This window comes from Carica papaya, chromosome 7, assembly GCF_054855325.1.
Source record: "Carica papaya isolate Zhongbai chromosome 7, ASM5485532v1, whole genome shotgun sequence".
Classification (NCBI taxonomy): Eukaryota; Viridiplantae; Streptophyta; class Magnoliopsida; order Brassicales; family Caricaceae; genus Carica; species Carica papaya.
In genome coordinates this window covers 29,173,218-29,194,823 of record NC_142315.1, presented here as the reverse complement: position 1 = coordinate 29,194,823, position 21,606 = coordinate 29,173,218, and the positions used below count along the sequence as shown (strand labels likewise).

The window sequence follows — 21,606 nt, the reverse complement described above, 5'->3', positions numbered from 1 at the left end:
ATATATATATATTTAAAAAAATTACTTTTGCTTTCTTTAGTTTATTATGATTAAATATTTTTATTTAAATTTATATATATTTTTGATTGAATGATAAATTCAACTTAAATTCTTCTTTAGGCAGTCCTAATGACAAGCTAAGATCATATTAAACTAGCAAATTCTAAAAAAAATGTTTTTCCATTATAATCAATTCTAAGTTATTTGAATTGGGCACGTTTAGGAACTAACAATTGTAATATATATATATATGTATAATATGTGGAACCAATTATTGAGCAATACATTCTTATGATAAAAGTAAATTATAATATTTTATTAATTATGTTATATTGTAAATGAAGTCATGTACTAAATATTGGATCGAAATGCTTGTTCATAATATTTACTCAAGCGGAGAGAAAAAAATAACTAAATTGAGGAAGACAATGTTTGATTGTCGATAAGTAGTTTAATATAAAAATTATATTAATTTAATAGTTTTTAATAGAGTTGACTTAAATATATTTAACGGACAAATAGACAAACACTGTGATTAAATTGACAGAGTCCACGTGTCTACATAATTGCCACATCATTATATAGTAGACTTCATGATGTGGACGTCCATGTGAAATGCCCACTATTTGGGTAATTAGTGTCGAGACCTGTCGTGTTGTTACATATCAAACAAGGTCATCAAATGGTGAGTTTCAACGTTGCTTGTCACCGTCACATTATGTGATAAACCACTTTCCTGTCCTACGAAATGAGAATGATATATTCTACTATTCTATATCAACGCATCGTAATTAGTAAAATTCAACCAATACTGTAAAAACTCGTGTCATTAGGCAACCATAATTCTTTATGAGATATACAATATTTACCCCAAAAATAAGTCTAACAAATATAAGAGAACACATGAAAATCAGCTATCGCTACTACTATTCTATCTCTCTTAAGCAAGGAGTCCCGTGGCTATACATTCTGGTTCCGACTCCTCTTGCGCTGCATCTGACAAGGAAGGTAATGAGTATACATAACCCAATAAGAATAATTTAGAATTTAAACCTAAAGTATGACGATTAGTCAGACTCCCTTTCCACTATTTTATTCTAAGACTCCGTCTCTTTTCCTTTCTACTAACTACACTTCCTCTCCAACCATGCTTCTCCCACACTCGTACTCATTTCCATTTACTACCTATTGTCTCTAACTTTATCTCCCTGCGACTGGTCAGCACAGCTCAACACCCCTCATATTCTAACCTAATACTCCACTACAGCCCTACTGATTCTTAGATAAATAATACAAATCCACCCAATACATTCAACAATACTGCCACACTAAATATCATCACAATCCAGAACAACTAATAACCCCCCCACAAATACTATCACTCACATGATAAGACTCAACCGTATCTCTCTTGTTTCCATATTCACACCACTCAATTTATAATGCATCTCTTGGTGTTAATAACGACCCTTGAAGGCAATCAACGCACACATGTGCCGCATCCACTGTCTCACCATAACAGTAGACACTCCCACACATATCGACCCCTTAAATCCCACATTCACAGCTGTCGATCCCTTAAGGGGCCACACTCACACAGCTGTCGACCCTTGAGGGCAACACTCGCACATCCGTCGACCCTTGAGGGCCACACTCGCACAATCTCTCTACTAGCACCTCCACACCCCAGCACCTGCTTCACCCCAACCATATCCCGACCACTGAGTGGCCACATACACAAGACGTGCCTCTATATCCTATCGATACCTTGCGCAACTAACTGTAAATGCCCAAGCACCCGACCACTGAGTGGCCACGAACACACACACACAGACTCGCATTCTCAACACATCAGCACCCCAACATCCCTGAGTATAGGCCAAAGGCCTCCCAAACACATATGTCTGAACTAATAAGTGTCGGCCAACAGATGACCTCGTCCTTGTTTGTCTCCCTCACCCCTCGGTTTACTCAGCTCATTTCTAGCAGTCCTCTCTCCCCGTACAGCCTAGCCGACTTCACCTCTCACCTCCTTTAATCCTCCTAATGTACTCCCAAAAATCCCTAACTATTGGCCTGCTAAGACTCCTCCCTCTTTCCTACAGCTCACGAACGTATCACCTCTGTAACACCCAAATAATTAAAATAAAAATTTTATTTATTTTATTTTATTTTTTTTTATTTGATTTTTTATTTAACTTAGTTTAATTTAATTCAATGAAAATATAAATAATAAAAATGATAAACAAAATTTTTATTACGCTTCCGCATTTGACATTTTTAATACACATATTTCATTCTAAATTTCCAGGGTCGTTACAACCTCCTTCCCCGTTTATTACTTCTAAGTACAATTCCACCTCAAAGCGCTTTTTTAGTCCATATTCCCAAAATATGCAATCATCAGTTAACCTGCAATACAAAATTCAACATATATTGCCACCAATTAGTTTTTAAACTCCAAATTCTTTTTATCTCTTGTTTCCATACTCTTATGTCTCATTGAATCTACCGTTACCTCACCTCTTTCAGAACTTCTGATCAATCGCCTTCCGCACTCACCTCTTGCAATCACCTCTCCCTCTCTCTCCTTCACTCTATGTTTTTTCTCTTTCCCTTTTTTTTCCTTCACCTATTTATTCTCTTTGCCCGAGCCCTTTTATACCCCACCCAACTTCACATCCTAACCGTTGATTTTTTTCCCATCCCATCCCAACTGTCCATCATACTTGACTATTACACATTAATTTCTTGTGTTTCTTTATATTATGCTATATTGGTCGTAAACTACCATATTTATGTTTATCAATTATATGTAAATACATAGTTCATTCTTCTATTCAAATATGACGTTAGATTTTTTTTTTTTACAACCTTCAACTTAAAGAATTTATTTAGCTAATGCATCGTATTCAATTGTGAGTGTATATACTAAGTTCATATATAATTAAAATTTTATCGAGTTTAAAAGAGATGTTTTCTGTCAATTTTTTTTTGCGAAAAAAGTATTTTCGGTAAGAAAATCATTAAATAGTCCATTTCCATGTTTCTGAACTCTATCCATTGCATGTGAAGAAAAATTTATGTTATGTATATCAACATATCTATGTATATATATAATTTTTCCTTTTGAAATTTTGATTGTGTATATATATATATATATGTGATCAAGACTAAAGTAAAACATTGGATTTATTGTAAATGAAGAGTCCCATCTTTTACTTTGAATTGGCCCTACCATAATTAAGAAACTCTATTCATCAAAAAGTAGCAAATCAATACAACCATTTTCACTCATATACAATTAATCACTAAAAAAAAGTAAAACCCCCTATGATTATATAGCCATATGATATGATTACCACCCACCAAATTACCTCCATAGTTGACTACCCAAACATATGGGACATACCATTGATGATGATGGTACAAGAACCACAGCAAATTTATATGAACTTACTCAATTACCAACATTGTAGTGTTATAATTGTTATAAAGATATAAGTAATTGATTTAATTTAGTAGAATTTCGAATTTAACTCGTTAATATTTTAATGGGCACGTAATGATCAAATTATAGTAAATTTATTACGTTTTAAAAAAAATATATATATTTTATGACACTAAATTTTCTGAATTGAAATAAACCCGTTAAAAACTTAACATAACCCTTTTAACCATTGAACAAAATTGTTAAGAAAAGATATATACATATACATATACATATATATATATATGTATATCATTTACTAAAAGCTTCTGTTTTTTATTTTTTTTCTTGGGTTTCATTTATGATACTTCCAAAGTGTTCATAGGGGCCATTTTGGGCACCCCCACTGTATTAAACATACAATTCTGTCCCCCCTCCCCACACCCTCCCTCCCCCCAATTGGGTATTTGGTCTTTAATTTTAGGGAAGGATCCCTAGACAAGACCCAGAACCCATCTATTATTATTGAATTATGGAGGGTCCCTAAAGGGTCTTTCTAAAGTGTTTGTCTTTTTTTTTTTTTTTCTTGAACAATTTGTTTTTGTGTAGTTTGCACTTTACAAAGATGATGATCATCAAGAAAAGACAAGAAGACAAATTTAAGTGGAAATAAAATCCCACCCTTTTGAAGTTCATTTTCTTCGAGTTCTTAAAAGTATATAGATATATATACATATAGTAGGTCCCATATGTATAAGTTCATATATATATATATAGACACATGCACTTCCCCTTCTCTTCATGCTTTAAGTTTTTCCAACTTGATCTTGAATTTGAAGATCTGCAAAGAGTACTACTTGTATTCAAAAAGAGACCCTTCAGCCTTAATCCTTAGTACCCACATATATATACACACACACACACATACACAAACACGTATGAATATATTGTTCTCTTCTTTGAGAATTCTATATCTGTCACCTGCTTGATCTTCTCTCTTGCTCAAGCTTACCTCTTGATCATCATCTTAAACTTGTTTCTCCAAATGAAGCTTTCTCTATTCATCTTGGTCTCTCTCCTGCTTTTTTCTTCTCTCTTTTCTCAGATTCAAGGTACATATTTGTATGTTTTTATGTATATATCTACGTGTATACATATATACGTCTGCGTGTGATTAGATTCTGATGAGATTGTTCTTAATTTACTGTAATTCTTTCAAGGAATTCGCCTGGAAGAAGGATTGAAATCAGCTTATCGACACCATGTTGCTAATATCCATGTGGGTATTCAAACTAATATTTACTTATGAAGTTATATTGATATACATATATATATATATATATGCTTAATATCAATTAATTACATGCAGGAGGAAGAAAGTAGATTGAAGAAAATAGAAGGAATTGGATGCAGAGAAGAAAAGTGTGAAGGTAGCATGAAAATGATCAAGAAAGCACATCATAATCATCACTTACCCTCCATTCATGAAGATTACTATGGACCTAGACATCACACACCAAGGCATCACTAGTCTTAAATTTTAACCTACCTGCATTCATTTTTACCCCTTTTTCAAATTTACCCGACTCCTGCAGATTAATTTACTCCCTCACCTAACCATTTTTGTACCCATGAAATGAAAAAAAAGAAGAAGAAGAAGAAGAAGAAGACGACGAAGAAGATGATGATGAAGGGTTCTAATCTACTTTAGCTAGTTTAGTTAGGGTTCTTAGGAGGTAGCTTAATTTGGAGTTTTTGTAATAGACAAATTTTGGTAGAAAATTAAACAAGTCAATTACAGCATGCATAAAAACTTTCTTTGCACAAATACATATATGTACATATTGGGTCTCTGTCTGTGCTCCATGCATATACATATATCTAAACTTATGCTTCATGATCTCCATTGATGCAGGAAACAATAGAAAACTCTCCTCTACTTCTACAACAAATCTCAAGGTTGGTTTAGTTTTCAATTGATTATTAATTAACTAACTAATTAATAACTAATAAGTTAATTAGTGTCAAGGTAGGTTAACAATTTAGTGTTTAATGTACAGAACGCAAGTAATAATCCAACAATACAGAAGGGCTTATCAGAAAACACCGACGTAAAGGTTAATGAAGATCGTCAAGAAGATTTTCCGATGAATTCTCCGGCACCGCCAAGCAGCTCCAAACACCAAGAGGAGGGTTATACAGATGTTATGGGGATTACTGAAATGGATTATTCTCCGGCAAGAAGAAAACCTCCAATCCATAATTAATTATATAATTTAATATCATTATGGGATCCTCAAAAGGAGAATTATACCTATTAAAATGAAAAAGAGAGAGAGAGTTACCCAAGAGAAACAAAAAGAGACTGAGAAGTAAGACAGCATTACAGAAATGCTGCAGTTTTTTTAGGGTTTTAGGTGGATGATTTTGTACATATTATCTCTCTATACATATATATATATATAATTATTATATAATTTTTTATTCTTCATATATACTCTTCTTTTTCTCTTTGATGATTAACCCATGATTAAGCACTTCATTAACTTTCAAAAAGTTTATTAATTAATGATTATCTAACCTATGTAAACACTATTATGCCATAATACTCAAACCTAAGTAACTATTATGCCCTAAAATATATAGTTTTGTAGGAAATAATTTTGATTTTTATTAAAAATTTACATTTAAAATTTCAAAAATTAATTTTAGCAAACAAATAATTTTTTTTTATTTTTTTTAAAAGTGTCATTATTTTTTACAACTGTTTTTATTAAATATTAAATAATTTATAAATTAATATGGAAAATATTTTTATGATTTATATATATTGAGTTTTTTAAAAATGGTGTGGGGAGAATCTCATAAAGGCGTGGGCCCACATAGGATATTGGGCCGGGCCCATCGTATTTTAATATTTGATATTATCATCTACATTCTCGAAATAAAAATAAAAATAAAAATAAATTATTAAATTTTAAAAAATATTATAATTTAATTCTAAATATTTATTTTGTTATAATTTAATCTCCAGCATTTTTTTTATTTATTAAAAAAAATTAAACTAGTTAAATTATTTTTTAATATTTTAAAAAAATAATTTAAAAATAATAAATTAATGATATTTTAAAGAAAAAAATATTACGAACTAGATTATAATAAGTTAACGCGGTAATTTGCTTTAAAAATAATTAATAATTGTTTAATTTTTATATTTGAAAAATTAATTAAAAAAAATATAGAGATAAAAAAAATGGTTGGTTTTTATTTAATTTTTTTATATAAATTTTTATAAATTTATAAAAATAAAATAATAATTTACCGCGGGTAAAAAATTTCTACGAGTTGTCAAAATTGAGGTGGGCTCACATGTCCTTTGTTGAGAGGGAATGTGTACATGTGATGGACCAGCAATGCGAGGATTGCGGTGGACCATAAAATTTTGGATGGGGCAAGACAAAACATAGAGGGCCCATAAAGACATGGTATGGTTCTCTTCTTCCTTATGGGACTAATTTGTCTTATAGACAAGACTTATCTTCAACTGCCCCCTCCCTTCTCCACATTTAATGTTTCTTCACCATGTCATGTCTTAATTTTCTTACGAGTTAGGGGAAATTCATAAACTTTGGAGGGTTCGTTCGAGTTGTCTTGTAGTCCAAGTGTTTTGGGTTTGTTGTCTAGATTTAGGGTGTGGGGAAATAGGGAAAAAAAAGATACCCATTTAAAAAAAATCTTTGATTTGATAGTTTTATCGAGAGTATAAAGAAAATTTGATGACGAGTTTGTTGTTAAACACGTGTTATTGGGTTTTTATTTCAATTTTTACGTTTTATAAGTATTTTTTACAAGTATATAGTTTTATCGATAGTATAAAAGAAATTTTCTTATAAGTTGGAGAAAATTCATAAATTTTGGAGGGTTCATTCGAGTTGTCTTTTAGTCCAAGTGTTTTGGTTTTGTTGTCTAGATTTAGGGTGTGGGGAAATGGAGAAAAAGAAAGATACCCATTTAAAAAAAAATTCTTTGATTTGATAGTTTTATCGAGAGTATAAAGAAAATTTGATGACGGGTTTGTTATTAAACACATGTTATTGGGTTTTTATTTTAATTTTTGCGTTTTATAAGTATTTTTTATAACTATATAATTTTATCGATAGTATAAAATAAATTTTCTTATAAGTTGGGAAAAAATCATAAATTTTTGAGGGTTCATTCGAGTTGTTTTTTAGTCCAAGTGTTTTAGTTTTGTTGTCTAAATTTAGGATTGTGTTTTTTGGTGTGGAGAAATGGGGAAAAAGAAAGATATCCATTTAAAAAAAATATTTGATTTGATAGTTTTATCGAGAGTATAAAGAAAATTTGATGACGGGTTTGTTATTAAACACATGTTATTGGGTTTTTATTTCAATTTTTACATTTTATAAGTATTTTTTACAACTATATAGTTTTATCGATAGTATAAAATAAATTTTTTTATAAGTTGGAGAAAATTCATAAACTTTGTAGGATTCATTCAACAGGTTGTTAGGTAAGTTATTTTTTTAATCTAAGTGTTTTGGTTTTGTTGTCTGGATTTATGATTGTGTTATTGGGTGTGGGAAAATGAGGAAAAAGAAAGATACCTATTTTAAAAAAATATTTGATTTGATAGTTTTATCGAGAGTATAAATAAAATTTAATAACGGCTTAGTTGTTAAACTCATCTTATTGGGTTTTTATTTCAGTTTTTACGTTTTAAAAGTATTTTTATAACTATATATTTTTATCGATAGTATAAAATAAATTTTCTTATGAGTTAGGAAAAATTCATAAACTTTTGAGGGTTCATTCATTGTTGGGTAAGTTGTTTTTTTAATCCAAGTGTTTGGTTCTGTTGTCTAGATTTAGGATTGTGTTTTTGGTGTGGGAAAAATTGGAAAAAAGAAACACACCCATTTTAAAAAAATATTTGATTTGATAGTTTTATCGAAAGTACAAAGAAAATTGAATAACGGGTTTGTTGTTAAACTCATCTTAATGGGTTTTTATTTCAATTTTTGCGTTTTAAAAATATTTTTACAACTAAATAGTTTTATCGATAGTATAAAATAAATTTGATGACGGATTTATTATTAAACCCGTTTTATTGGATTTTTATTTGAACTTTAATGTTTTAAAAGTATTTTTACAACTAAATTGTTAAAATTCAAAATATTTTTAGCAAAAATAAATCATAATATATTTTTGATATATTAAACATACAAGTTATAATGTATAGGTGTTCGAAAATGATTTTAATTTTTATTAAAAATTTATAACATATAATTTATGTCTATTTCGTGTTTACACTTTATCAATTTAGGCATTATATTTTTAGATTATGATAAAATTTTATTTTTAATATTTATTAACGATGATAAGTGGCTTCATTACATGACTAACATTATGCATATAGTAAATCTTAATCGTAAGTTCATAGCTTGTAAGGTCAAATGTTTATGAGATTCAATTTTTGGCATAACTTAATAAACATCATGTTCAAAATCAACCGTGTTACCACAAAAAATTTAACTAGTAATAATTATTATTAGGTTAAATTTTACTTAATGATAAGTACTTACTGGTTAATTACTTTATCAATTTCATTACGAGTAAGCTAATTATGTTAATCATTTTTATCTTCTATCTTTATTTATCTCATTAAATAATACTTTATTATTTAAAAACTATTTAAAATATATATTTTGAGCATTAAAATTATAGCTTTTCAATGAGAAAATAGAAATATATATATAATTGTAAAAATATTTAATATTTTATGTTTTAAAATAACATATTTAAAATATTTCAATTGCCGACAATGATTAACTTACATACAAAAATTATAAAGATATCGAAATTTTTAACAAGGTGGTCACAATAATATTATGTTATAATCAAAACATAATACATAATATGATTTGGCAGACCCACGTGTCTGCACTATCACTACATTATCACATTACAAACTTAAGAATATCGATTTTCACATGGTTTGTTTATTATTGGGTAACCAGTGTTATAAATTACACGTTTGATATTTGATCGAGTAATATATATATTTTACTTTTTATTGAAAGGTTAATGGCGCATCAAAATGCTGATTTTCACCCGATTTATTTATCATCATATAATTAATGTATTTACTCCCTAATATAAAAATATATAGCATTTTTTAAAAATAAAGATATTTGAGATTTTCTAAAATATTTTTTTTAATAAAAAAAAAAAGATAGTGATAAATGAAGTAGGTGCGGAGCAAAATCTGATAAAACGGAGACGTTTGGTTTGGAGTGGGAGCGGGCCCCACCGTGTTTTAGTTATTGATAAAATTGTAACAAATTGGTGTGGGCCAGGCTGACTGTCAATCTGGAGATCGCAGTGGTCCGCGAAAAACACTGTGGGCCCCACCCATGAAGTGACGTATCTACTGTGGGCCCTCCTCCTCCTCCCTATTTATAGAAACTAATAATTAATTTAATTAATAACCAATAAAAATATTTTAATTAATTAATTAAATTTATTTTTATTCAGAAACAAATAAAAAAACGTTGTAAATACTTTAAAATATTCAAATATAATTTAACAATTTCAGCTGTTTTTTTTTTTTAAAAAAAAGAAATAAAATAAACCAAATGTTTGAAATAAATAGAAAATTTTGTAAATAAAATTATAATAAAAAATATTATAAATTAAATTGTAACAAATATTTAATATTTTAATTTGATATATATATATATATATACGTATATATTTTATACCGTGAATTCTACTTTTTTAGTGGGCTTGATTGGGATTATCAAAACAATTGGGGCCCACAATTTGACGGGCTCGATCGGATCCGACAAACCCATTGGGCCCAATTAAATGGGCTTATCAAAGCATTCTATATTCTCATATGGGCCTTTGTATCATACCCATGGGCTGCGTAAATTACTTTTTATATTTAAAAATAATTTAGATAATTTAAAACATAAAAATTTATATACGTAAATTTATAATCTTAAAAATTATTATTTATGTTAAAAAATAATTATCTAAATTATTTATTTTTGTTAAAAAAATTAAAATTTATCTCAAAATGTTTGCGAATAATACTAAATTAATTTTGAAATATGTGAGATTATATTATTTTTAAGAATTTTTTATTAGTCTAAAAAAATAATTAGAATTTAAAAAAAAAAAATTTAAAAAATGAAGCTGTAAAAATAATTCTTTTTAACTTTAAATAAAATAATAAACGTTAAAAATTCAAAGGCCACTTCGCGTATCGGCGTCTTGTCGTAACGGCGCTGCTTAAAGTGGGGCCCCTCATCGGAGGTCGGCCGGGCAGTAATCCTCTCCTCCGCCCATTGGTTCTCAATATATACCGCCGGTCCGAAGACTGGCTTTTTTTTTTTTACTGCGGCGGGGACGGTAAAAAGAAGGCTGTAGATCCAACGGTCGAAAAAGGCCGATTGGAGGTTAAAAAAAGGAAAAAAACGCTGCTGTCCAGGGCCACAATACGTAACTCCTGCCTCCGTCGTTTGCCACGTTGCGGCAAAGTGAGAGCTGGTGGGTTTAAGCTCCCAGCGAGGCGGCTGCGAGTGAGAGAGAGACGAGAGCACACAGGTTATTGGGCGTTATATATGTTAAGTTTTGGGCTATATGTATAGCTCTCTTACTGCCGCTTAAGCTCTCATCTCTCTATCTCCATCCCTCTCGATTCCTCTTCGTGTTCATCGTCTCTGTTAATCTTTGAAAGCGCGTGTCTGATATCAGGTAGCCATCGTTTTCGTCATTGTTATTTTCAATTTGCAATTGGGTTTTTGTTTTTCTAGGATGGATTTTGAATTTTATTAGCAGAAAATGGGTGAGAGTTTTTTCTGTTCTGTTCATTTCGGTTGATTGATAACATGGGATTGTTGATCGGTAATGATTTACGCTTATAGAATTATGGCTTCGTAGCTGTCTATTATTGTCTGGTAGGGTTTTAGGACGTTTTAAATGAGAATTGGACAAGGAGAATTTTGAAAATTTATTTTTGAGTTTGAACTGTTTTTCTTTTTGCTAATCCTTCAAGGTGAGAATTGAAGGATTAATGTAAAAGTTACTTGATCTTGTGAGATGGGTTTGATACATATATATATATATATATATTCAATGTAATGGTGGTACTTGGTAATGGGTCGCTAATGGCTTTTAGGGTTGAGTATACAATAAAAAGATTTTAGCTTGGTTGTCTGTCTGTCCTGAATGCTTGTTTCTTTCTTGCTATATCATTTTTCATTTCAATCAGAAGCTGAGTGGTTTACTTCTTTCTGTGCTAATGGACTTGGAATTAACCGGTGTGACGCGAAAGAGCTAGACTTTTTCAGGTATATGAGAGTAGAAAGCCAATATATTACGAATATTCTCTTTTGTGTATTTGGAGGTGAGCGCATCATCGAGAAACCATGAAGACCATGACGTTGTATTTGTTTGAATTCTTCTTATGGTATATGTTTGACAAATTTAGTTAAATGTGCATGAACATATTTAGGAGAAAAGAAGTTTATGAGGCACATTGAAGTGTTTCCTTTACTGCTCATATGAAATCGCATTAGTGATTACTACATCAATTCATTCCACGTGGGAGAAAGTAACACGAGTAATTGGCATTTGCTAGATTCTGTAAGATTCTTTTATAGTTAATAGGTGACTTAAGTATTTGTGCTTCTGCTTTTTTCAGTTTATCTATAGATGGCAGTACGTGCAGTCCAAGCGCGTGTGGTAAAGGTTGTTGTACATGTGTCATAAATACAAGAGCGAGCATTGATAAATTAGTGGTTAACTTTAGGTATCTTTTCTAGGAATACCTGGGTGAGTATTTCCAGACAATGCTTAACATTGTTATTGTCATTAAGGGGGAGTGAGTGGGTGGTTTGTGTTAGTAATGAACAGTATGTGTGTTAGTAATGAACAGTATGTGTGGGATTGTTTTCAAGATCAGATACTGAATCTCAAACCTCTATCATGTAATAATGGAGATTGAATTATGTGTACCAGGTTGACAATAATATAAGGAATATGATTGCGTCTCCAATCATGTTCATTAAATAGGTTTCTGGCATTCACTTTTATTGCATGGAGTTTCGTTTACCATTTTTGTTTTTCTTTTTCTTCCTATTATGTTTATTATTTTTATTTTTTTAGTGTGCTATGTTTTTTTTTTCGGCACTTCATTTTTTATGTGTTGTGATTCTTTGTTTTGGCATTTGTAGCAATTACCAAATCTTTGTCTTGTTCATGATATAAATACTTTAATGTTTCTTTCTAAAATTATTGATAAGGAAAAATACTGAACTTCCAGCCTAGGCGGGTGATATAGTGTCTTTCATATGTGTGGAAAAGTTTGGATTTTTGTGGTCCTTAAAATTCTACGTATCTGTATAAATTCGTGTACGGTTTGAATATTAGTGTTGATGTTTTACGTGCATGAATTCAAAAATGGATTTATTGATATCTTTAGTTAGACAAAATGGTTGTGTACTTCTGTACATCTTTGTTTCAGTGTGATGGTTTTCAAACTTCTAATGGATACTGCCTGTCTATATTGCATTCATGGCTTTATGCCTTCTAGATCTGTCCTGGGGTGTCTCTGAGTTGATTGAAGTTTGAGTTATAAGTGGCTTTTTTTAGCTTAATTTTATACTTTTAGCGCTTAATTTCTGTTCTAGATGTTCCTGTCGTGCTGAAGTTTGTTGTTTGACCCCCTTGCCTGTGGGGTATCATTGGCTTCTGTTCTGCTCCCCTTTCCCAACACACGCACAGACACGCACTCGTGTACACACACACACACACACGAATTATATTACTCCAGCTTAGTTTGCTCCCTGTTCACTATTTTTAATATTTATTTATTAATTTTGCAGGTGTTCGTGTGATCTGAGGATAATGGGAAGTAACAGCAATGACAAACTTACTAAAATTGATGATGTTGAAGGTTCTGAAACAACCATTGAAATAAAAATAAAGACATTGGATTCTCAGACTTACACTTTGAGAGTGGACAAACAGGTAATGCCACTCGCCTTTTTATCATCAGTCCAACTAATTTTTACCTTATTTCTGGAGTGACTCCAATAAGATTACATTCTTTACCAGCTTTTATGGTTCCCCTCCTTACTTAACCCTCTATCTATACAATATGCATTTTGTTTTAAAGAAACTGATTATATTTCAACATGTTTGGCCCTAAATGTCAAAGTTTTCCACATCTACTATGCTTTTGTCTTCTAAGAAATAAATATGTGGGTCTTAAATTGATTAAAATTTCACGCTCCAATCTGCAAGTTGAACCTTCTTCATACAATTCTACGAGAGGCTGGACAAGTTTTGACGTCATATTATTTGCTTGCTCTTGATATGCTTCAGGTGCCTGTACCTGCTCTGAAAGAGCAGATTGCTTCTGTCACTGGAGTTGTGTCAGAACAACAGCGTCTTATATGCCGTGGGAAAGTTTTGAAGGATGATCAACTCCTCTCTGCCTATCGTATCCTTAGTATTTTTTCTTGAAGTTTTTTGGACTATCCAAAAATTTGTATTTTAAGTATCTTATGGAATGCATTCTATTCCGTTTTCCAGTTAATTATCAGATTATCATTTATTGCCTCAAAATATATGTATATATATATGTTTAATAAATGGTACACATACTAAATTTTATTGATGCCGAGTCGGAAGTTAAATGGTTTTTTCGTTTTTTTAATCTAATCTTCGTTAGTGGAACTATTTCTCAGTGACATGCATGCAGACCCTTAAAAAGGGTATAAAACAGCACGTGTTTCACTTGTATTGTGTGCCTGTTCCTTTGCTTTTCTACATTTCTGGATGATAGTCATATGTATATGGTATAAAAAAAGAACTGATGAAATGATCTTAGACATAGTAACAGAAATTAGTGGGAATAGGTTTTGGAAGAGAATTTAATAGCAGCTAGCATACCTTAAAGATGTAGAGTTCAAAGCTATCCTAGCAAAAGAACCAGAAGAAAAAAGGAAAGACCAACCTTAATATCTCTATAGATTCTAAGAAAAATTATTTGTTGGTAACCTAGTAATTCTCTATGTGTTTCTTGCACCATAAGATGACATTTGCTTTCTAAAAACTAAGGCTGCATTTGGAAAATCAAAATATTTATTACTTTTCATCTCATATGCATATATGTTAGTATGTAGAAATACTCATGGTAGTTGAAAATGATAACATATTTAGAAAACAAGAGTAAACTTATAGCAAGATCTTGAACATACCCAAAAAGGGCTGGTTTTAATGTTTTCTTAAAAAATGTTTTTATTTTACCTAAAGTACGGCGACTAACCTATACATATATGTATGTGATATGCATGTATACCTATCAACTTATAAGTTTGCACATGTCATGCATATATACATAAATATGTATATTACATTTCAAAGCATATAATTATAAATACATACATACATACATATATTGTTACTTTTGAATCAATTTTATTTACGAATAGATACACAAAATGGAAATCAAAAAAATGTTTGCATGTGCCAAGTACAGTCAGATTTTTGCAATTTTCTTTTTCTTTCCTTCATGTGAGGGTTATCGAGATTAATTAATTGAAAACTATCAGAAATTTGGGGTAAAAACAGTTGTGACCACAGGAATAAGCAGCCAATAAGCATGGCAAAGTAGCATCTGTAGGTGATTAGTTTTTTCAAAATATGCATCTAGAAGTTGATAGCAATAGGTCTCATTTAAAACTATGTGATACTGTAAGATGGTGGAAACCTCTTTCAAAAGCACTTGCATGTTACTTCAGCAATTCAAGCTATGATAGTATCATAAAAGAGAAAAGGAAGAGTTTAAGATGTATAGAACTCCCATCCCTGGGGTAGTGCAAATTTCTGACTCTATTGCTCTGAGGACATATATCAATTCTTTCTTTGCAGAGCACATGTTTAGTCAAATTGTCTTTTTTTCCCCCTAATTATTAATGAAAGGTTCTGTGTCTTTACTTGTGTTTATTGATGTACTTTTTTTCCCTTAAAGAAATGGCCTTATTTGAATAACATGTTTGGACTGATTAAATTTTCCCTTTTCGTAGTCTACCTGGAGACTTCTTATGTGCCTTTTCTCTAGCCAAATGCATTGAATTTATCGTTCCTCAAATTATTTCCATTTCGTATCTGGAAGAACTTTCTTAATGGGTTAGATGTCGAGGATGGTCATACATTGCATCTGGTAGTCAGGCAACCAGTTCCACTGTCATATGATGGTCATCCTAGTCATTCAGGTTTTGTCCTTTGAGATTCTTATCATTTCTTAACATTTTTTTTTCTACCATAATCGTGGCATTGTCAATTTGCTCAGATTTTTTTGATGATGCATTTTATTTGTTGCTTAATATAAAGCTTTTGTGTTCTTTTGAAGTATCTTTTGTGTGTGGTTTACCCTCCTTGAATGACATGTATGAATATCTCAACTGAATTTAACTCCGTCTTTGCTTTTAATGCTAAGTTCCAACAAGAAGGTAGTATTTCCCTATATGTAATTATTGTTTTTTTTTTGAGAATATGCATATCACACATATGGACCCACCAAAGAATACCACCATGTTCAAAAAGGAGAACAAAAGAGCTTCAGTTTATCAACCAGTTTGCCTAAGTCTTCTCTATCGCAGAGAGGATAACCTTTGAACCAAATACATGCTTTTGTAGAGCCAATGATCTTTTAATCCAACCAGAAGGAGAGCAGATGTCTTCAAAAGTTTTTTATTTCTCTTTTCTTAAATAACCCAGAAGATATTAAAGGAATGAAGGGCACAGAATTCTTCCAACTTTTTGATTTCTTTGTGCCATTTCAAGCGCTAGGTGCCGTCACAATTATGAAGTATGGTTGCTTCGGTTCAGTTTTAGCTGCAGTTATATGGTGGTATTTACATTCACAAGGATAGCCGAACATTGTCAATGTACATGCACATAAAAATGTCTTTCATTATTAAGAATCTACAACAGCCTTGACTGACAAGGTTGTTACTGCCATCATACGGGTTTCATAGTGGATTCTTTTGCATCCTTGAAATATGTTTTCCATACAACTACTTTCTTTAACTGAGCTTGTGATGTATTCATTTATGGTTTTGCATACCATTGCTTGAAATTAGTTTTAGCTAGAACCATTAAGGATTTACCATCAATCGACTAAGACCGTTGCTTGCAGTAAATGATACTGCACCAGGTGCAGACCTTCGTCATGGGGTCCAGGTAAGCCCCAGTGTTGTAATTGAAACTTTCAACCTTCCAGATCAAGGTGATGGAGTTCCACCAGAAATCAGTCGGGTAAGACTATCGAGATGTAAATCCAATCATATTTTAGGTCTTTAATTTAGAACTTGAATATAACTTCAATACTTTCCTTTTTACCGTTTTCTACCTGAACAGATTGTTTCTGCTGTCCTTGGATCTTTTGGATTCTCAAATACTGGGAGTGGTGGTACTGGGTTTGATTTCAGGGTAAATCTAAACTTCGACTTCCACAACTCAAAACATTTATTTTTTATGGTTGAGCTTTTAGGGTAGTTTATTGTCTAGTAATAGATGAAAATCTCTTTCTTCCACTCTTGGATGCTCATAGCACAAATTATTGTGAAGACACCATTGGAAAAAAATTATCTAAAATACAAGCTTATAAAGGCAAACCACATTGAGCCATATGAGTTCACTGAAGGAGAAGTTGGCAGTTTCCGTAGATCTTTACATTTTTTGATCATCTTTTATCGTTCTGAAAATCAAGATATTTATAATTCGATGCTTGTGTTAACCAACAGAAAAGCATAAATGTCTTTCATTTTTTAACTTACATATTGGGGATGGTTGTGGAAATGTAAGGAACATGGCCCACAAAGAGGAGAAAGAGCGTCTGGTGCCAGTGGCATGCTGGTTTCAACCCAGCCACAAGCTGAACAAGCTAGCATGATGGTTCAGTCTGATAGAATACACAGTGCATTTACAGTTCCATCAACAGCTCCTTTGGGGCCTCTGCAGCCTCCAGTGAGTTTGGAATCACCAGTCTGCTTCATTAACTATTTTGTGCTTTATGTTGTGCCTGTTGCTCTGTCACTCTTTATTAATATCAATATTGTGGTATTGATTTACATTTCGTTGTTAAAAGATAAGCTGTTTGACTATCTTTTGTATTTTTAGGTGATTCATGATTCTTTGACTACTTTGCTGCAATATCTAGGTGTAATGAGGCGTGAATTTGATGGCATTGGTGGGTCTAATGGCATCAATGTTAATGTTTTTCCCGTTAATTACACCTCTAACGGAGGTCTCTAATAATTGCAACTTGTATGGGCAGTTAGAGAAGGTGGAAACAATGCTCAAGTAGCTACGCTGCATGGCACCGAAGGAAGAAATCCGAATTCAATGTCACATTCAGGAACTGTACGGGAAGGGCTCCCAACACCTGCATCTTTGGCCGAAGTGATGTTATCTACTAGGCAAATGCTCATTGAACAAATTGGAGAAAGCCTACTTGTGTGTCTTTCAGTGCCATTTTTATGTTCATTTTTTTTTCAATTATTTATTTTATTGTTTCATGATATATGGAGAACCTTGCCATTCCAAATATGATTATTTCATATTTGAAGTGGTGTTTTTGTTCTTTGTTCTTTCGTATTTCCTTTTGCGATGGGGTTTTGGGAGGGAGATGGGAAGTTGGAGAATTTTAGAGTCTGTTTACTGGAACCATTATATTTTTGAGCTCCTGCCTATATTGCTACTTAATCTATGACCAGCAACTTGCACGGCAATTGGAGGATCAAGCAGCTGTTACTGATACCTCAATGCGAACGAGCATGCAGTCGAATGCATGGAGAAGTGGATATCTAATCCATAATCTTGGTGCTTTTTTTCTTGAACTTGGTCGTGCAACTATGACTGTGCGATTAGGTCAAACACCGGTAGGACAATAGTAGTTCCTATGCATGTCATCTGCCTTTTGTACATCCTTTGTGGTGAAAATGTTGCTCGAATTGTTTCTTCTGCAGTCTGAAGCTGTGGTTAATGCTGGACCTGCCGTTTTCATATCTCCATCTGGTCCAAATCCTCTCATGGTTCAGGTAATGCTCTTCATATCTTACCAAAATTCTTTTGTTTGTTTTAAAATATAGGCTCTGATGTCTTAATCATTATTTGTTCAGCCTCTTTCTTTTCAACATGGAGCTGGATTTGGTACCATCCCCATGGGTAATGTACAGTCTAACTCTGGTTCGAGTAATGGCCGTGGCTCTGGATTTCTTCCTAGGCGCATTGATATACAAATACGGCGGGGTACTTTGTGAAGTTTATGCCAGTGCCTATTATTTATTGTTTGACAGCAGTGTATTCTCTCTTGTCATGGTAAAAAATCTTTTTAGCTTCAGGTTTGCCAACATCAAATGTTAACCGAGAGGAACGTGGGGACACTCAGTTGTCTTCAGGGCAAAGAAACTCATCTATTACCTCTGCTGGTGAAAATCGTGGTGGACAAACAATTCCTGGGGTCTTGGAGAATCCATCTTTTACTGGAGAGTCTGTGCGGGTAGTGCCACTTAGGACCATGGTTGCAGCAGTACCTGCCTCCTTCAGTGGACTCCCTTCGGAATCATCTGGGCATTCTGTGGGATTATATTATCCAGTCCTCGGAAGATTTCAACCTGCAGCTTCTGGGCACATTGGCACTGAACGAGGATCTCAAGCATCTAATGAGCATCTTTCTGCCAATGCTCGACCTGGACAGCAGGTTCCTCAATCTGCAGATCAACAACAAATCAGTGGAAATCGTGCAAGATATGGTAATATAAGTTGAGGCAATATAGTTCCTAATAATTCCAGCTTTAAATTTTGTTCTGTGTTCTTGTAGGAGCATTTCCACATTCAGATTCATCATATCTGGAGCCATCTAATCCTCGAAGTGCCAGTGTTAACGTTGTGTCAGCTGGTGGAACCCAAAGCAGTCAAGACCCTGAGAGACAGATTCCAAGCAGCATCTTTCAGTTTCTGAGGGCACTTTTTCCTGGTGGAGAGATCCATGTAGAGGATCCCAACATACATGGAACAGCTCCTAGAAGTGACTCGGGTCATGGAGTCACATCTGATGCTTCTCCAGAAGCGGAACCAAGTGTCACCGATGAGGGGCTATTTCTGTCTAATTTACTTCAGCAGATCATGCCCTTGATTTCACAAAATTCAGGCACACAACAGAATGCTACTGAGCAGAGAATGACTCAAGACTCTTCCACCCAAGTAAGCTTTCTTCATCAATAATAACTCTCATTTAGTGTTCGTACCTTCCCTTGACATGAATTCAGATTTCTTGCTACCTTTTGCTACCCAAATAATCTTACTGCATGAATTACCGTTACGACCTTGTAACGTATTTTTATGCTTCGCTTTCCTGAAATTTGGATACGTTGTTACCTTAAGTATTACTATTTTCCAGTCTCCCTCCCCATGATCAAATGGCATTAGTGCTTTTAAACATGGTGGCTAGGCTGACTATGATGCTACGCACATGGACGAAAAGATACTAAGTTGTAAGATATATTTATAGGCTGAGAATTCCAGCGCTGGGACATCACAGCATCATGGCGATTTTGAAGAGGGCCCTCCAAACCCGAAACGCCAAAAGGTGCTACTCTGAAATAAGTATTTTACTGTTTATTTTCGCTTCTTTTCTCTGGACTTTTTGATATTCATGGTCAATCAAATTTTCAACAATAAAATAATCACTTTTTGAACAAGGGCTAACAGATTAGGTTTCTCAGCACTTTTGTTTATTAAATAGAGTGAATTTTTTTGGTTAATTATGTGGAATGAAAGTTGAACTGTATGTATATATCTTCATTACTTGTACCATATATCTGATAAGGGAAACAGGTGGCTGTTTCGAGAGCACTTAGATGTATCTGCAAAGGTATGCTCACTTCCGCATTATAATTTGCTTAGATGATTTGCGGCTCGTGAACATTTTCCGGTCCTGTAGGCTTCTTCTAATGGCTTAATCCATGACCAAAAAACGCAACGCGTTTTCTAGTCTGGTTCTCTCAAAATATTTTGGAACAAGATTAACGAATCTGGAATTCCCTTGGGTTTTGGACAGTTCACTAATTTTTGGCTTGGTTTTCAGCTACTCATGATCCACCTATTGCTGAACTACACAATTTTTGTTTATAAACCATTCAGGAAGCACTGCACTCTCAAAAAAATTTGTTCATAGACTGTAATAATTGCTTTTGCTTTAAGTTTGTTCTTTTAATCAGGAATGACTTGGATCTCGACTTCATTATCTACATTAATCATAATATAATGAATGTAAATATTTTCTCTCGTGCAGACGGAGTGATTTATCTCGAGGAGCAGGACTTCGAAGATGATGCCAGCGGTTATGATCAAGCATTTCGCTCTTACTGTGAATATTAAGCCATTATTATAGAAGATAGCATTGTTGTTTGCTGCAATGGAAAGCTTAGTATATATATATACCCTTCTTCCAATTTAAATAATGGGATGCTGTAACATTTTTAGGGTTATGAACAATTTCTTTGTATCATTTGTTTTACCTTCACCTAAATTTTATCATATCATTTTTGCATAACTTCAAATTGATTTTCTTCCTCTCCTCTTCTTCAATCTCGATTTCGGAACCCTACCGTATTCTTTTTTAAGTTAACTCAAACTACTTATACCAAGGATACTGTCAGGGATTAATCGGGTTGATTATGGGCTTAGAACGGGATGTATACGAAGAAAAAATTTGTAAATCTTATTTTTTTAAACTATTTTTTAAGGTTACGTAAAAAAAAAAAGAAATAGTCGAATTTTTAAAAGGTGTAAAGAAGAAATAACGAGAATAAAAAATAGATAGATCGTAATATTTATAGGGTTGAAGATTTCGGGAATGTCATTATATTATATTTTTTAACAAAAATTATTATAACTAAAATTGTGATTAATATTTAATTTGTTATTATTATTTTTTTTATTTCTAATTTTAATTTTCACAAATATTTTTTATTTGCAATATATAATATAAAATTAAAAAATATTATTGTGCAGGAAAAAAATTGCAACCTAAATATTTTATTTTTATTAAAAAATATTTATTTTTTAAGTCC

General features: G+C 32.4%; 2 protein-coding genes across 5 annotated transcripts; both read left to right on the top strand.

The window, feature by feature from the left end:
- The first annotated feature begins 3,984 nt into the window (after positions 1-3,984).
- LOC110815724 (uncharacterized) lies at positions 3,985-5,923 on the top strand. The gene is made up of 5 exons (XM_022043655.2): positions 3,985-4,542; positions 4,651-4,709; positions 4,800-4,860; positions 5,346-5,389; positions 5,491-5,923. The coding sequence occupies exons 1-5, from the start codon at positions 4,476-4,478 to the stop codon at positions 5,695-5,697; spliced, it is 438 nt and encodes a 145-aa protein (XP_021899347.2). The 5' UTR covers positions 3,985-4,475; the 3' UTR covers positions 5,698-5,923.
- A 4,808-nt stretch (positions 5,924-10,731) lies between these two features.
- Positions 10,732-21,086, top strand: LOC110815643 (ubiquitin-like domain-containing protein CIP73). 4 transcript variants are annotated; one of them, XM_022043513.2, is made up of 16 exons: positions 10,734-11,212; positions 13,345-13,489; positions 13,847-13,964; positions 15,661-15,741; positions 16,668-16,786; positions 16,889-16,960; positions 17,336-17,497; positions 17,651-17,720; positions 17,808-17,986; positions 18,247-18,411; positions 18,499-18,570; positions 18,652-18,781; positions 18,868-19,284; positions 19,353-19,735; positions 20,043-20,120; positions 20,826-21,086. In XM_022043513.2, the coding sequence occupies exons 2-16, from the start codon at positions 13,367-13,369 to the stop codon at positions 20,832-20,834; spliced, it is 2,178 nt and encodes a 725-aa protein (XP_021899205.2). In that variant the 5' UTR covers positions 10,734-11,212; positions 13,345-13,366; the 3' UTR covers positions 20,835-21,086. The 4 variants fall into 4 exon arrangements, with proteins under 4 accessions (XP_021899209.2, XP_021899205.2, XP_021899208.2 ...); XM_022043516.2 differs by having other exon boundaries at positions 10,735-11,212; positions 18,874-19,284; XM_022043514.2 differs by lacking the exon at positions 10,734-11,212 and adding an exon at positions 11,730-11,808.
- Positions 21,087-21,606: the final 520 nt, after the last annotated feature.

What these genes read in the sequence shown, in the direction of transcription:
- LOC110815724 (XM_022043655.2), top strand. Translation starts at nt 4,476, where the DNA reads ATGAAGCTTTCTCTATTCATCTTGGTCTCTCTCCTGCTTTTTTCTTCT. An exon ending in ACCATGTTGCTAATATCCAT is followed by an intron (nt 4,710 to 4,799) that starts GTGGGTATTCAA and finishes AATTACATGCAG; the next exon opens with GAGGAAGAAAGTAGATTGAA. An exon ending in CTTCTACAACAAATCTCAAG is followed by an intron (nt 5,390 to 5,490) that starts GTTGGTTTAGTT and finishes TTTAATGTACAG; the next exon opens with AACGCAAGTAATAATCCAAC.
- LOC110815643 (XM_022043513.2), top strand. Translation starts at nt 13,367, where the DNA reads ATGGGAAGTAACAGCAATGACAAACTTACTAAAATTGATGATGTTGAA. An exon ending in GCGTGAATTTGATGGCATTG is followed by an intron (nt 17,721 to 17,807) that starts GTGGGTCTAATG and finishes TTGTATGGGCAG; the next exon opens with TTAGAGAAGGTGGAAACAAT. An exon ending in CAAATCCTCTCATGGTTCAG is followed by an intron (nt 18,571 to 18,651) that starts GTAATGCTCTTC and finishes TTATTTGTTCAG; the next exon opens with CCTCTTTCTTTTCAACATGG.